Here is a 16,701-nt window from a genome sequence, read left to right on the forward strand (position 1 = left end):
GCGCAATCTTAATAACGCGCATGCTCAGTTTCATAATTTATTCAAACCAATCGAAGTACTTCGTAGACAATGAATATAGAAGCTTGTATCCCCTCCTTTGCTTTTGTATTGACTCAAACAAAGACATAAAGATGGAAAGATCAATCACTGTACCAAACAGATGTCAGGGTGAACTTTGACATTGGACACATCACCGGTCTCTATTTTTTTTATTTGATTTTCGTAAATTGTTATGACAAAAAATAACATTCTGTCTCTGTACCAGAAAAATCTGAACACATTTTTTTTAAAGATTTATAATTTGTAAATTTTAAATGAAAAAATTAATGTATTTTAAAAAATTGATTTTTATATTGTTCTGAAATTCAAATACTTGAAATAAATATTAATAAAACAATTTAAGTGCTTATTAAAAATATTTAAAAAATATAAAATAACTAAAAAATAAATAAAATAATTAAAATAAAATAAAGAACAGTTTTATAAGCAATCTAAGCTGCCCAAAGCATTTAATTTCATGAAGAACAATAAATTGGAAAAAGTTAATAATTGCTGAGATAGAGTCTCATAATTGCCTGTTAGCGTTCAGTTAGTTAGTTATTAAAACTTTTTCATGGTTTTCATTTGTGCGTAATGTAAATTCTAATTATTTTCATTCAAAAAGTCTTTCAAAATATAATTTCATTCCTGTATTTAAATTACAAATAACTTTGATATCTGAGTTGCCTACAAAAATTCAAAAAAGTACAAAAAAAAATTTAGAGCATTTCACAGCATTTACTATTTATCAAAGATGATAAAAAAAAATTATTGATTATTAAAAAATAATTTTATTGCGATAATCAACATTAAGCTGGAAACCTATTACTATTAAGCAATTTAAAAGACTTTTTCGGGGTTTTCCTTCGCATGTAACACAAATTTGATTACTTTAATTTAATCTTCATTAAAATAAATTATTCTTACAACTTTCATGAATATGATTGTATTCTGATACTTAAATTGTTAATTACTTTGATCTCTGAATTGAATTAAGCATAATAAGGGTGTTTCATTACATTCACAAAATGAAAAAGCTCACACTTTGATTTCTGGGTTGAGTTAATAAGAAGAGCTTTTCGTTCTGTTCAGAAAGATGGTACCCTATCTATTAAGGATAATAATAATGAAAAAATGTCTATTTATAATTTTACTCCGATACTTAAATTGCAAATTATTTTATTTTATATACCAATAACAGCAATCTGAAAAACATTTTTGTCTGTTTTTCATAACGTGTAACGCGAAATTTGATAATTTTAATTTCAATTTAATCTTGATTATAATTAATTATTTTTATAACTTTCGTAAATATGGTTTTATTCCGTTACTAAAATAGCGAGTTACTTTGATTTTCGGTTAAAAACTACAAAAATTTGAAGAACATCTCGTTATAGTCACAAAGAAGTCTCTCAAAGATGCTGAAAAATGATTCATTATAAAAAAAAAATTCATTGCGATTACTGAACTTTTAAATGGAATCAAGCCATCTGAAAGATATTTTCGTGGTTTCCCTTCACGTATAATGCAAAATATGATTGCTTTCTCAAATTTTTATTCAAGCAAGGAAGAAAAATATTTATACCATTATTAACCACTCCAAAAACCAGAGTAAATGCTTTATTATAAAGCTGATACGCCAAGAATTTGGAATTAGGATGAACTTGCCTGTATATTTTGATTCAATAGACTGATTTATTTTCTGCTTCCCTTCTTACCATTATTTTTTTTTTTAAGTGAAAAATGACTCTTCTACATTACTGCTAGAAAATTTGACGGCTCATCAGGTTTTCATCTAAATAAAATTCGAGCAAATAGTATTGTATTTGTAATGGCGAAAATATCCAAATGATAAAATAAACATGAACTTTTTTTACAGTGTTAAAATTAAAAAACTTAAGTACTCGGGTTCCTATGATTTTATTATTTTACTAAAAACTTATTCTAGTATGTTATACTGAAATATCTGATATATGTTATATTGAAATATCTGATATATGTATTTTGAAATATCTGATATATGTATATTGAAATATCTGATATATCTGGAGAAAAAAAAATTTCTAACCAAATGTTCTTTGAGACAGGAAGAGACAAAAAATACCTGTTGATTTTTTTTAAATATACTTCCTATCACAAACGCCTTAAAACTTTGTTCTCGATAAAAATAATTTCAGATGATTTTAATCCTTCATCTCTTATTAACCTCGTTATATCATGCTTTTGATCAAAGTTCAGCAGCGTGTGCGTTCTTTCTCTCCTAAATATTAATTTGATCGCTACACACGTTTTTTATTCCATTAGTTATAAGGATTCGTAAAATATATATTAACGGCCCGGATTAGAGAACAACTGAATTATCTTCTTCAAAAATGGCAGTTATTTAATTTAAATTTGATACTTTTGTGTGTGATCATATCTCAGTGTCAACCATATCGGTGTCACGTATCAATGACATCCAATAAAAATCTAACTGTCAATGAACTTATTAACTGAGGTGAAGGGATTAATTGAATGCTTAATAAAATAAGAGCTTTCTTTGATGATATGTTTTTTAAATTAGTGGTGAAATCGTCTAATAATTATTTTTAAAAATCGTTGCAAGAAAGGTTTGCAAGGGTATTTTTTTTCTTCAGACTCATGCGAGTTAATTCAAATCAAATAAATAAACTATATGTACTCTCTTTTTCTTTCTTCCGGATTCTAACGAATTAAAGAGTATTCATACTTATCAAGGTATTTTACAACAAAGTGCTAACATAGTACAAAGTGATTTCTGTGTATAAAATTTTTTTTCCTTCTATATTTGCTTTCAGAAATTTAGCTGTATAATATTTTATACCCAATTATGTAATTCTGTTGCGATTGTAATTTTTCTTAGAAAATTATTTAGATGATTAGTTGAATATTCATAAAGTACGTTAAGAAGAGGTTTGAAAAAAAAGTAATCAATATCATGCGTAAATGCTTTGGTTTTTTTCCTTCTTTTTTTAATAATGTGTTACGTTTTCTTTTTTTAAATCATTCATTGCCACTTATTTAATTTAATTGCATATAATTTCAGGATAAAAACATATCTCAGTTTTTACATATGTTAAATCATTCATTGCCACTTATTTAATTTAATTACATATAATTTCAGGATAAAAACATATCTCAGTTTTTACATAAGCATGTGAAAATCTAATATTTCATGCAGTCTTTCTGGTGGTTTGTGTTAGAGTGATAAATATTTGTTTCAAAACTATAATGTATGTTTCCGCAACTCTATTTCAGTACTATGACCCTTAGCAGTGAGTTCATTAACTAACATTATATTCAAATGTTCTGTAAATGAAATGAATATAATAATTTTAAAATTATTAATAATTATAAAATATATAGTGAAGAAATCGATACACATATTATTCCAAATCTATGCCTACCTTTGTATATTATTAAAATTGTATCAATTATTGAAAGCACAAACTAAAAAATAAAATTAAAAAGAGCTGATGTATAATTACATTCTATCAGAAACATGCTTTTATAAAACTCAACATTTGTTGAAAAAAATGCTTTTATTCAATAAAATGTTTTATTCAAATCTCATTATTAAATTACGAATTAATTTTTAGACGACTGAAAAAGAAACACCCTATTTTATAATTTAAAAAAAAAAAAAAGGAATAGCAATCGGTTATTCGCGAAAAAAATGTGAATGAAATTTTGCTCTTCGCGCGCGTAAGTCAAGTTTCTGTTAACCACTTTTAAATATGAATCGTCCCATTTAAATATGTCTTCATTGTCACCAAATTATTTTTTTAAAAATAATTAATTAAAATTTTTCTGGGCTTCTACCATATAAAAACTCTTGGAACTTTACATTTTTAAATAGAAAAATACGTAGATTAATATGGTATTAAAAAAGTTATACCTCATAATTAAAGATTTTTTAACCCGCAATTAAATAAAATAATAAATATTCATTAAAAATTATTTTTTGCATTAAATTATCTTTGGGTAAATGGGGATAAGTGAGAGCAATTAGTTTTAAAAATATGACTATAACTCAAAAAGTGAAATTCTGTCCAAACTATGGGGACCGTATTTTCCAGATTGCGGCTACCTCCTATGTTTTTAAACTATGTTTCGTGTACAAAATGAATAAATTATGAAAATATGACCGAGCTTACACTTAATCGTTCTCGTTCATCTGCGAACTCGTTTTTCTGCTATATAACCAAAGTTTTTCTGGAAAGTTGGTATATCGCCAACGAAGGACGAAGCACAGCAGTAAGTTGTAATTCTGGGATGTAATAACCCAATACCTAGTTTTGTTAGGAGAGCAGTCCAAAGTTTTGAGCAATTAATGTTAATTCTACTTTTTGCGTATTTCACCATATCCCCAAAACCTTTATAGGAATTGGAAATATTTTTGCGCTCAGCTATAAAATTCGTTTATCTAAAAAGAATTCTATGCAAAACATAACTTATAATAAATGGTAATTATTTTATTTAATAAGAGTCAAAAAATTGAATAGCAAGGTAGAACTTTCACTAATTGACCGATTTCACTGAAATTTTGCTATTTAAAATTGCCTTCTCTTAAATGATTGTCATGCTATACAATGCAAAATTTTTCCGACTAATATTAAATAAAAAAACTAATGATTATTTACTAAACGATATATTTTGTGTGGAATTATATTTGAATAACCGAATTTGACAATTGTGAACAAAATTTTTTTCAATTCGATTAAAAAGTATAGTAAAATTCACAAAAAGTAAAATTAATAGATTCAAGTTTTGGAACTCTCTTCTGTTCAAACTATTAGAACCATATTTCCTTTGTTCCGGCTACCCACAATATCTTGGGGGTCAGAAATCCACACGCGTAAAAAAGTAGATTCACTCAGAGAAAGTGAATTTTTGTGTCTGATTTCGTAAAATATTATTACTGTAAGACTATGTCTTTTTTGTGTTAAAAGGGCATTTATATTCTATTTCTTTACGTTTTGATTAAAAGCATTTAGAGGCCAAATCAGTGCCGTAACTTCACCCTTCGGGGCCCTGGGGCTCAAATTTTTGCCGGGGCCCTTTCTAAAACTTTGTGTACTCCATCTCTAATCGTCTTTTTAGCTATTTATGTATCATGTTGATTAATATATTTATGAAAATAAGCCACTTGTTCACATAGAAATGGGATTACAAAATATTGTTAGTTGTAAATTTAACACTAGAATGTAAAATGTTATATTTAAAAAAATTAATTTTTAATTACAAAAGACAAATAAGTGTTTAAGACTTCAAGACACCAAAAAATAATTATAAAACACATACTAAATACAGATTTTAAATGTATTTAATGGTTCTAGTTTGGTAGATAGATTTATACACTTAAGTTTGTTGAGAAAGATTATAATACATCAGTTTGCATTAAAATAAATGTCTAGAAAAAAGATTTCATATTTAAAATTTTAGATTAGTTTCAGTTTTTGAAAAATATTTAAAGTAAATTGTAAAATAGATTTCATAGTAATAAAATTTTTTAAAAAAGGAGAAAAGAAAAAAAAATTAATATAAAATAAAAGTCATAAAATTAATATTTATAATTATTAGTACAAAATATAAATCCATCCATAATTTGAAACACAGTCCACTAAATTTGCTAATCTATTTTTAATTAATAAAAATTAAATAATAAATGATAACAATTTTAAAATTGCTGAACATAAATCTCTCTAAAATCAGAAATAAAAAATTTCAAAACTTAAAATTAATTTCTCCTTGGCCTCTGTTACCGCAAATTCATCAATTATATCGCTGAAATCAATATTTCGTGCTCTTTCGTTTTCAATAGACAGTAGAGCAAGTCCATTCAATCGATCCTGTCTCATCGAACTTCTCAAATAATTTTTTATAAGTTTCAATTTTGAGAAAGTATAACAACAAGTATAATCTCTACACACTGTCACACATACATCCTTAATCCATTATAGTGATTTTTGTTAGCAACTGACAATTTTTAATGTTTTTTCTTTTCTTATTTCAAATTTTATTGTCGTAATCTAAATGTAAATACTCAAAGTCATTAACTTCTCTGTTAATTTCTTAATTCAGTGAGATTTTCATACAAAAATTTCTTTCAATTTTAGTTCAAATGGGCGAACAATTAATTATCTCATACACATTTTATAGGTAAGCAATTGCATTTAAAAGAGATGTTTAACAACTATTTATATTTTAGACTTTCCTTTCCTCCTAAACCAGTCGTTTATCATCATATAAGTCAGTCATTTTAGATATAAAACAAAGTTTCAGAACTTCCAAGTGTAAAAATCATTTTTTTTCAAGTGTTACATTAGAATACTAGGAATAAGCATAACAAGAAATTTTTATGATATAGTATAGTATAGTTACGTTAGAATTTTCTTTCAAATGTTAAAGGGTAGGATATATTAATTTTAAGACATTATTGAAATGAGGAAAAGAAAGAAGAAACAAAATATCTCGATTTGAATAAGATTTCTCACATTTGAGAAACGAACAAACAGTGCTTTTAGAAAAAGATTCTAAGTTTAAATTTTAACGTTTTGTCTGCATATTAAGACATTTTTACGTATTTTCGCTTTTTACATATTCTTGTCATCTAATTTATTGTAACCAAGATTTTGAAAATATGATTACTAGGAAATAAAATTTTTATAATTTATTTTTGGTTATTTCAATAACGTATCATGACTTTCTATCATCTTTAATTAATAAGTTAAAATATTTTTTTCATTACATAATTTAAGTTCACATGCATTCCTTCATACATAACAAGCTAGATAGTTTTAAATGGCTTTTAAATCACTTTTCATTTTGACGATTATTTATTGATATATGTATGCAAAATTGCTTGATAACATTTGTTTTATCGAATTAAAAAATAAACTTTTGTGATGCAATGCAAATTAATTTACATTTCAAATGTTTCAAGAAAAGCTTGTAGATATTTCTAGAATTAAGTAGTAGATCACGTAAGGAAAGATTTTCGATCAAAGTTTTAATACATAATTAAATGAGATGTAATTCAAGCTGATAGGATAAATAGTTTTGAAGTTATGATGGTCTTCTTCATAATGAGTGCATTTCAAAGACAGTACTTTTGTACACACACATGAAAAAAAAGAAACATTTCAACTTTTCAAATATAAGCACTGTTGTTTCGTATTTTGTCTTATTTGGTTCAGTGATTTAAAATGCAGACGAAATACTACCTCATTTGTCATTATAGCATAGCAATGTAAGATAAATAAGTTCTAGTACAAAATGGTATTTGTTGTACAGGATCCTAAAAATATAGTAATATTTTGAGCAGAATTCATTCATGAATATTTTGCCTATCGAAACTTCTGAATACAGTCAAAATAACAAATAAATATATGTATTTATGATGTCATGTAATTATATATGATAAAAAATTATGACAAGAAACTAATATTTTTTAATATTCCAAAAAGGTTTATTCTTATTTTTCCAAAAAGAAAAATAAGAAGAAAACCTTTTTAATGGTTTGTCATGGCAATGAATTTTATCTGATTTGGATTTCTATATTGAAAAATACAATAGCTTCGAGCAAAATATTTCATTGAATATCTTAAATATTGGTTGCAGAGAAAATCATATTCACAATGGAAAAGAAAATAAGAAGTCTCAAAACTAGAAAGAAAAAAAAGTGGAAACTTGATTTAATTTAATCTTAAGTGTAATGTTTTACACATCTTGTTCCAATATTGAAAACGGAAAATAAAGTAATTCAATTGATAAACAGAAATGTTCACACATTTTGAAGAAATGATTAAATGTAATTCTGATGGTCGGATAAATTCCTTTCCTACATCAGCAATATTTATAGTTTCAGTATTAAAATTTTCAAAAATGTATACTTTAAACTGAGAAAAATAATGCACGAAAAAAGTTCTCAGAAAGTTATTATCACAAGATAATTACTTTAATGATCCTATAACAGTTTTATTTAAAAAAAAAAAAAAAAAAAAAAAAAGACCACTATTATAAGTGCGCTCAACACTACCTCCGTCCTCAAATGTTATGGAAACAAATTGTGCCATTTTTGAAAATATGATATTTTTTTCTAATTAAAACTGATTTTAATACTAATATTTTAGTTAAACGTTTGTATCAAATATATTTCTTCGTTATTTTAATATTTGAAGTATAAGTTAAGGTTAATTTTTTGTATTAGAATAAAGATTACTTTTGTTTATATAAATTAGTGTTGCAAAAACAACAGAGATAGTCAAATAAATAAGACAGAATAAATGTTCAACGGGTTTGATGTCTTAGCTCCGCTCAATATAATGTGGTTATCATATAAGATAAGAATGAAATAGTAAATTTAAAAGAAGATTAATTGCATTCTCAACCCAATCGTGATATTTCCTTGCTTTTTGAATTAACATATTTTCCTTTTTTTCTCTCTTAAGTATATAAAACTACAACATGTACCATTTTTGTCAGTGAAACCAAGGAATTTGAAATTAGTTTAATTTTAATGCAATGTAGATAATGCTGATCTTAAAGAATCTACTAAAGTCTCTCATAAAAGTAGAAAGAATTATCAAAACAACCTAATAAAATATTTTCTTCGAAGAACTTTTTTTTTATTGGTTCAAAAACATTGCTTTATTTAAACCAAAATACTTCAAATGATGACATATTTTCAGTTATTTTCAACGAAACAATGTTTATAGTGTTTTATTAAATTAAATGCGATTTTTTAATTGAATTAAATATGATTTTTTTAAACAAAATCAAAGTTTGCTTTTCAATTTTGAATGAAAGCAATATTGTTAAAAAGCATAAAAAATCGAATTTCCAATTTTAAAAATTTAATGGTCTTAATTTTAAAAATATAAAATAAGAACAAAATGTATTACATAAAAGCAATTTGGTATAGGAATATAAAAAAAGCAATTCCAACAGTACATCAATACGCAGTTTTGAATGCATTAAATAATTTAATGTAAACAATTGCTTACCTCCTTAGAAATCAATTTCCTTTTCGTTTTGTTGTAATCCAGACGAGCATAAATTGCGCTAAAGGGGGAAAATGTGATATGAATAATGACCTTTGACCTCTTCCACACTTACGCACCTGGACAATACTTCAGGGAAGTGGAGCGCAGGGGGGATTTTGAATACTTGTTGTAACCTTACTTACTGGCGAAGTTCAGTTTACTTACGGGCGTAAGTACGCCAAAATAAAGTCTTTACTTTCATAAAATCACTCTCAATATTTTTAGCCAATAAATTATGCAAAATATTTTTGTGTAAGTCATACTGTATTAAATTTAAAAGAAGCAAGTTTTAAAAAATAAATATTAATTTAAAGCGATATTAAATAAAAAATATTTCACTTAATTTTACATTTTATTATTCCCAGAATGTTATTATTATTTATTTAAATAATGAATATGATGAATCATGAATGTATTAATAGTCTACAGCAATTCTAACTGTAACCATTTTTAAAGAAGGAAATGTCTTAATAAGTACCTACCAAAATGTAACGAAAAAGGGTAAAAATGTTAACTGTGAATTTTAGTTGAATTTAATTTAAAATACAACAGATAAGCTTAAGTGTAAAATGAAAGGAAGGATAGATAAATCATGAAATGTAATAGTCCTGTTTTTTAAATAAACATCGTTTAACTTAAAGATATGTTAAAGAAAAAAAAAGAAAATTATTACAAGTTCTTTTAGAAAAAAAAAGATTAAGTAAAATAAGCAAAATTTTGAGAAATGAGCACAAAAATAGAAAAAGGCTTTTAATACTAAAATACAAAACTGTACGAAGTAATGATGTGATGTTTGCTTTAAAATTTTGATGAATTCAACTTGACGACTCACTTTGGAAACATGAGCTCAGATAGAAATTACTTCTAACTTTAAATAATATACAAGAATTGATTTTGTGATTACAAAATATTATTAAATTCGCTTTTGGGAAAGCTAAACTTTAATTCTTTAGAACAAATTCAGGAACTGAATGAATGCGCAAAATGCATATTTTATATCCAAATATAAATTGTATGTTTTCTACCATTTAGTTTTGAAATGGTAGAAACTGTATTGGAATGAAACAATCGTTTTTGTTAACTTTTTACGTAGTCACAAATTAGATTTTAATATAAATTACAATATACAATTTAAAAATATTATACAAGTTTCAAAAAAAATAAAAATACTAATAAATAAATAAATAATATTAATAATAATAACTTTAAAGAAATAGCATATTTAAATATTTAGTCATTATTCTCAAAGTAAATTTGTACTCTGACTATTGAAAAATTCGTGTCCATGAGTTTAGTGTGAGGCAATAATATGTTTTGTGGCCAAAATTCACAAATGCACATAAAGAAAAAAATAATAAGAGAGATAAAAATTTCTCTCTCTCCTTTGTTTTCAATTTTCTACAAAATAAAGTAGCAAAATGGAGCAAAAATACATATTATAAGCATTAAATTTTCTTGGTACTTTTTTTTTTTAAATCATGTAACCGCTAAAACAGTAAGAAGCTATTTACTTAATTTAATCAAATATTTCCTATATTTCTCTTTACATCTTTTATTCATTGCATGGATTTTTGCTATCTCAAAATGAAACTTTTGTAAAGTCACTAAAAAAACCTTCAAATTTTCTTGATTCGATATGCTGCTAATTTTGAAAACAGTTGATACCTTTTTAACTCATGGCTATGCACCGGTGTTTTACAAAAGTAACGTGTGTCAGTGAAATTGGATTAATCGAAGTAGTCTTGTTTGTTGCACAGTCTTGTCAAATTTGAATACTGATTAACACAAATGAATCACAAAACTAACATAAAAAAGTCACAAGAGAGGAAGGAGAAATGCACTAAAAAGGCACTGGTAAAGAAGAACTGGTTAGTAAAGTTCTCGTAAAAAACATAACATTAGCTATGTAAATTTAAAGACTGATTCGATGTGATCTAACATTTTCAAAATAAAGAAAACATTGCAAAAGTTAGAAAGTACTTATATTTTAAAATATAATTAGTCAAAAAAATATTATTTGTACAATAATAGATCCGTAGGTGGAGAGAAAAATCAAAACAGAGGCCTGCATGGAACAGAATTGTGAAACAAGCTAGGGTTTGCAAAGGGCTGTAGAGCTATAGAAGGAGAAGAAATCCCTATACAATAAGTGTACTTATCGATGTTTAGAAAATTTTTAGAGCTGATGAAGAGTGAGTCTGTCAAACAGCATGAAGTGAGGACAGTTCCTATCCGTTAACTTTAAATTAATCCTTATGCATTTATTAAATTTTTAAAAAATAAATCTAATATCTTTCAAATACTAACATTTCTTTCAATGTTTAATTAAATTAAATGTTGATGCATCATCCTGAATTCTACCGACAGTTAAATCCCTATAATTATTTTCAAGGTAATATTTCCTAGTGGTTCCTTTTGGTGTTTTTTTCTTTTTTTTTTAAATTTTTTTTTGTTTCTTTCAACCATCAAATGAGAGACCCCATACGCAATTTTACAATCTTTTGAGTTTCATCACTATGTAACGCAAATGCAGACCAGTGCAATAAAAAAAACCCAGCACGAATGCTATTGTCCCAATGTTTGATCCAAGAATTCTCTTGTCTTTTAGGTTTCGATCAAAATTTCGAAACTACGGAGTTAAACATTAAAGTTGTAAATCCAAAATAAAGTTAGTTTTTTGTGTGTGTGTGTGTGGCGTGTTTTAAATTTTGCTGCCTTTACTATCACTTCATTATCCCGTGTCTTTTTTTAAAGGACATTGCTTGACCTTTAGTTGCCAGTCTTACTGCTACAGGCAAAGTTTTCTGAAGGTCAAGCATTGTCCAAGACACAGTAAAGGGGTCCAATTATCATTTCCTAAATTTGGAACAGGGCCAAAAAGGAAACGAGCCATTTACAACATTTCTATGGTTTTGTTGGCTGATTGTTATTTTTGTTGAACCCGATTTTACGAAAGCAGTTTGAAATGGAAAAAATATATAGCGAAAATGGTAAAGTTCTTATTCTGCACCAGAATTATCGCTATAGGTTCGCCTATGCTCATAAATCTTCGGGAGAAGAACTTTGGCGATGCGTAAATAAGAATTGCAACGCTAAGTTATATGCTTTCGGAAATGGAGCAACTTTTTCGAGAGTACGAAGTGATCATAACCATGATCCTTTGACTGAGCGTGTGTTGCAGAGAAAGATTCTGTCAAACCATATTATAATGGAAGGTAAAAAAATTCACGAAAAGCCTGCCAAGCTAATTTTTTCGGCCATGGAGACACTGCCAAGTGCTGCTGACGTCCTAACAAGATGTGATTTAAAATTAATAAGAAATAACATTACTAACTCCAGATTATCAGTATTGCCAAAAATGCCAAAAGACTTACTAGAAACACAAGATGTTCTGGAGAAAATAAATGCTAGCACAGTTAAAGGAGAAACATTTTTATTGAAAAACGTGAAAGATGCAGGTATAGTTATGTTTTCCTGCCTTTCAAATCTGCAATGCATGTGCAAATGTGAAATAATACTCGTGGATGGAACTTTTGATACAGCACCGAAATTTTTTATTCAAATGTTTACTGTCCACGGGTATTACAAAGAGAATTACATACCCTTTGTGTTTTGCTTACTAAAAGACAAACGAAAGGACAGTTATGCCCACACGTTCAAGTGCTTAGTGTCTGAGTGTGATAAAAGAGGTTTACGATTTTCTCCCAAAACCATCGTTTCTGACTTTGAGAGAGGGATACAGGAAAGCATCAGAGACACTTTTCCTGGAACTAAAATTATCGGCTGTCGCTTTCATTTAGCTCAGGCATGGTAAGTGTATATTTATTTATTTATTTTACATTATATACATTAATTTCAAAGTTTGTCCAATACGCTTAAAATGAGCCGCGATGACTCCGGGGATAGAGCGTTTGCCTTCCATTAAGGCGAACCGGGTTCGAATCCCAGCGGATACGAATTCCGCATCCGGTTTGCACTGACCACAGCGCTGACGTGAAATATCCTCAGTGGTAGACGGATCAGGGGTTAGAGTCCCCTTGCCTTCAGGCTAACCGAGGAAGGTTCTCGTGGTCTTCCTCTCTATGTAACGCAAATGCGTGTTAGCTCCATCAAAACGTCCTCCACGAAGGCAAATCTCTCCCAATATTCGATCCAGGAGTTCCCTTGTCTTCTGGATTGGCTTCAAAATTTCAAGGCTACGGAGTTGAACATTAATAGTCGTAAACCCAAAAATTGGGTCGGCTGTTCAACGACGGTTATAAAATACCTTTAAAATATGCCCAATAAATTAATGTGCAAAACAATTAATAAACTAATTAATAACATAATTGTGAATGAGTTAGGAAAAATATATTTTTTCATATAATTAAGGAGGAAGAACACTAATGCTTCATTATTTCATATCAATCGGATTTTAGTTTAATTTACATTGATTTTAAATGATTTTAAAATCAAACATATTAATACCATATATCGATATCAATCATACATTGCATAACTTCTGTTTACAGTTTGCATAAGCTTTTGTTTACTTTGCATTTTTACTAAAACTTTGAATATTCGAGAAAAGTCAGGATGACTGTGTTCAACAAAAATACCCTAATAGCAAAAATATGAGTATGGCTAATATATTAAATAGTTTATTTTCCCATTTATTCTGATATTAACCTATATTAGTATATTTCAGTAATTTTTAAGTGAAAATACTAAGTGAAAAGCTAAAGCAACGCAATGTATGGCATAAAGAAGTTAATTAAACAAATGGTTATAAACTTTTACTCTGATTTTCACCACCCAGTTTACTTATGACTTTGTTGAAAAAACCAGAGGTAGATTTCGTGTTTTTTTATTTTTTTAAATAAATAAATAATATAAATATCCCAAAAATCGTAGAAAAATTACATTCCTCGATAAAATAAGCAATGAAAATGAAATATCGTTATGATATATATGATAAATTGTAGTGCACAACAAACCCTAAGTAGCATTTTAAGTCTTGAAAATATTGATTTGTCGAACTGTTTAATTTTAATGAGCTTCAAATTGCAAAAATCATAATAAACACTTGTCCCTTCTTCATATTTAGCACACATTAAAACTTTTAAAATGAATTATTGTTATTTCAATGTAGTATTAAGTTTAAAACATCTACTTAAAAATAATTTAGTGCATGCTCTTTAATTTGTAATTGCATTTTTTAACATTGCGCTTTTTTTATTTGTTTATTATTTATTTCAAATTTATAATACTACAAGAGTGATCTTTTTCAGGTGGAGAAAAATACAACAATTAGGTCTTAGTAGGCACTACAAAGAGCGAGATTCTCCGACTGGAAGATGGTTGCGCTATTGTTTTGGTCTTACATATTTAAGCCCAGAAGATGTCGAAGTGGCATTTTTTTTATTAATTGGGAATCAGACTTCAGAAGTGATGGAATTTGCTGATTATTTAGCAAAAAACTACATCGACGTAGATGAAAACACGCCATATCCTCCTTCCATGTGGGCAGCTGACTCTTCTGATCTGTGGCGAACAACTAATTCTTGTGAGAGTTTTCACAGCAGGTTTAGTTCATTTTTTGGAGCAACAAACCCTAACATCTTTATTTTTGTCAAAAACCTTAATTTAATACAAAGTGATACCTATATTAGAATAAACACTGCCGAGGCTAGTGGACCTCGAAAAATAACAAAAAAAGAACTGTTTATTAACGAAAAAATTGCCGAGTTTAAAAACGGAAAAATAGGATATTTTGATTTTTTAAATGTAGTGTCATATAAAACAAAAACAATTTAAAGAAAAATTTGAACAACAATAGTTAAAATATATTAAAGTTAAAAAAAATTTTGAAGAAAAATTTGAACAAAAGTAGTTAAAATATATTAAAGTAATAAACTAAGGTTCTATTGATTCTACTTGAAATAAAGCATTTGCCTTAAAAACAAAATAGATATTTTTTTAATAAATATTAATTATTTGAATTTTTTGAAGAAGATAAAGTTTTCAGAATTTTTTAATACCATTCTGTGAATCATTTTAAAATCAGTAAATTATTTAATTTCTATAATGCCATTGCTATTTCATATTATAATTGTAACTTGAAAACTTATATATATTTTGTATTTTTTTATATTTTTAAAATATTATTATTTATTCGTTTTTTGTTTCTCCAACAGTAAGAATAGTTATATAAAAAAAAAACAACTTTGTCAAAATACTCACGAATACAAATATGTCAATATGTTTGTTTTTACGTTTTTATTAGTATTTGTATATATTATTTGTTTTAACATGTCTGTATTTATTTTGTATATATTATTTGTTTTTACAGGTCTGTATTTATTTTGTATATATTTTTGTTATCTCTTTAATCTCTCTTTTTTTTCCTTAATAAATGTTATTTGGATATTATTTAGTAGTCTCTTTCAAAATTATCAAAGCACTACACATTAGTTTTCAGAATCAGAATTTTCATCAAAAATACTTAACTGTCATTAAATATAATTTTTATTTAATATCACTTAAATTTTTGACTGAAAATAATTTTATTTTCTTCTTTATTAATCTAGTTAATTGTCTTAAAATACATTTTACTTGTATACACATTGATTTTAAATTATATTTCTATCAATCAAAAGTAATTTTTATTTTGTTTTGCCTTTTCATTTACAAATTATATTTTTCGCAATTTAAATTTTATATATATATATATATATATATATAATTTAAATTTTCATTTCAATATTAAACATTTCATTTGATTTTTAAGAATTTAAAATAAAGGAAAGAAAGCGTTATAAATAAATACCAAAAACTTTCTTTGAATTAAATTTCGTTAAACTCACATGTCTCAATTCCATTCAATGTTCGCTAATAAAAGTTACGAAGAATCATTGTAATCCAACGAAACCATTAAAGCAAAACTTAATGTAAGTGATCAATGTTAGTCAATGATTGTGTTAGGTTTGGATAATGATAATTTTCAAATTTCATAAACAGAATCTATTTCTAAATCGCCTCTAAGGTATTTTTCTATTAGCCCTTGGAAGAGTAGAACTGACTTGTTAACGGCATTATGGCTATTATTCTTTAATGTCTTTTAATTTTTTTTTAAATAAAAAATTCCATTATCTTAGCCCAGGAATAAATTTATAAAATAAAAAGATGTACAGAACGTTTTATTCTGAATAACTTTTGATCTTAAAATCGAAAAATTCTGAACTAAGATGCAATATTCCTAACATAACGAAAGATATTCTATATAACAGTGAAGATGATAATTTAAGTTTCAAAACTGCACACAAACATGACAAGTACGATAAATTTGGAACAGTTTTGAACAATTTTAGTACTATTTTAATATGTTTTATCTCGCTTTTAGAACAAATTATTATAAACCAATAATTCTCTGCATTTATTAATAAAATTCACTCATTCGAGGATGAAATCTTATAAAAAAAATAATAAATGCGCAAATAAAATAAATAAATAAAAAATTTTTTTTTAAATATTTTAACATTTTAATAAGATGATGATATCGTATGTGGCAAAGATACAATTTTAATAATTTCAATCTTAGTATTTGTCCATTAAAAAT

General features: G+C 26.5%; 1 protein-coding gene across 1 annotated transcript; it reads left to right on the forward strand.

Moving 5' to 3' along the window:
• Nucleotides 1–12,003: 12,003 nt before the first annotated feature.
• LOC147811031 (uncharacterized) lies at nucleotides 12,004–15,201 on the forward strand. Its single transcript, XM_087161269.1, has 2 exons — nucleotides 12,004–12,914; nucleotides 14,375–15,201. Exons 1-2 carry the CDS (start codon nucleotides 12,070–12,072, stop codon nucleotides 14,898–14,900), a joined length of 1,371 nt encoding a protein of 456 aa, XP_087017395.1. The 5' UTR covers nucleotides 12,004–12,069; the 3' UTR covers nucleotides 14,901–15,201.
• The last annotated feature ends 1,500 nt before the right edge of the window (nucleotides 15,202–16,701 follow it).

Source organism: Parasteatoda tepidariorum, chromosome 4 (genome assembly GCF_982258835.1).
Source record: "Parasteatoda tepidariorum strain Cologne lab strain chromosome 4, Ptep-v5.0, whole genome shotgun sequence".
In the NCBI taxonomy this organism is placed as follows: Eukaryota; Metazoa; Arthropoda; class Arachnida; order Araneae; family Theridiidae; genus Parasteatoda; species Parasteatoda tepidariorum.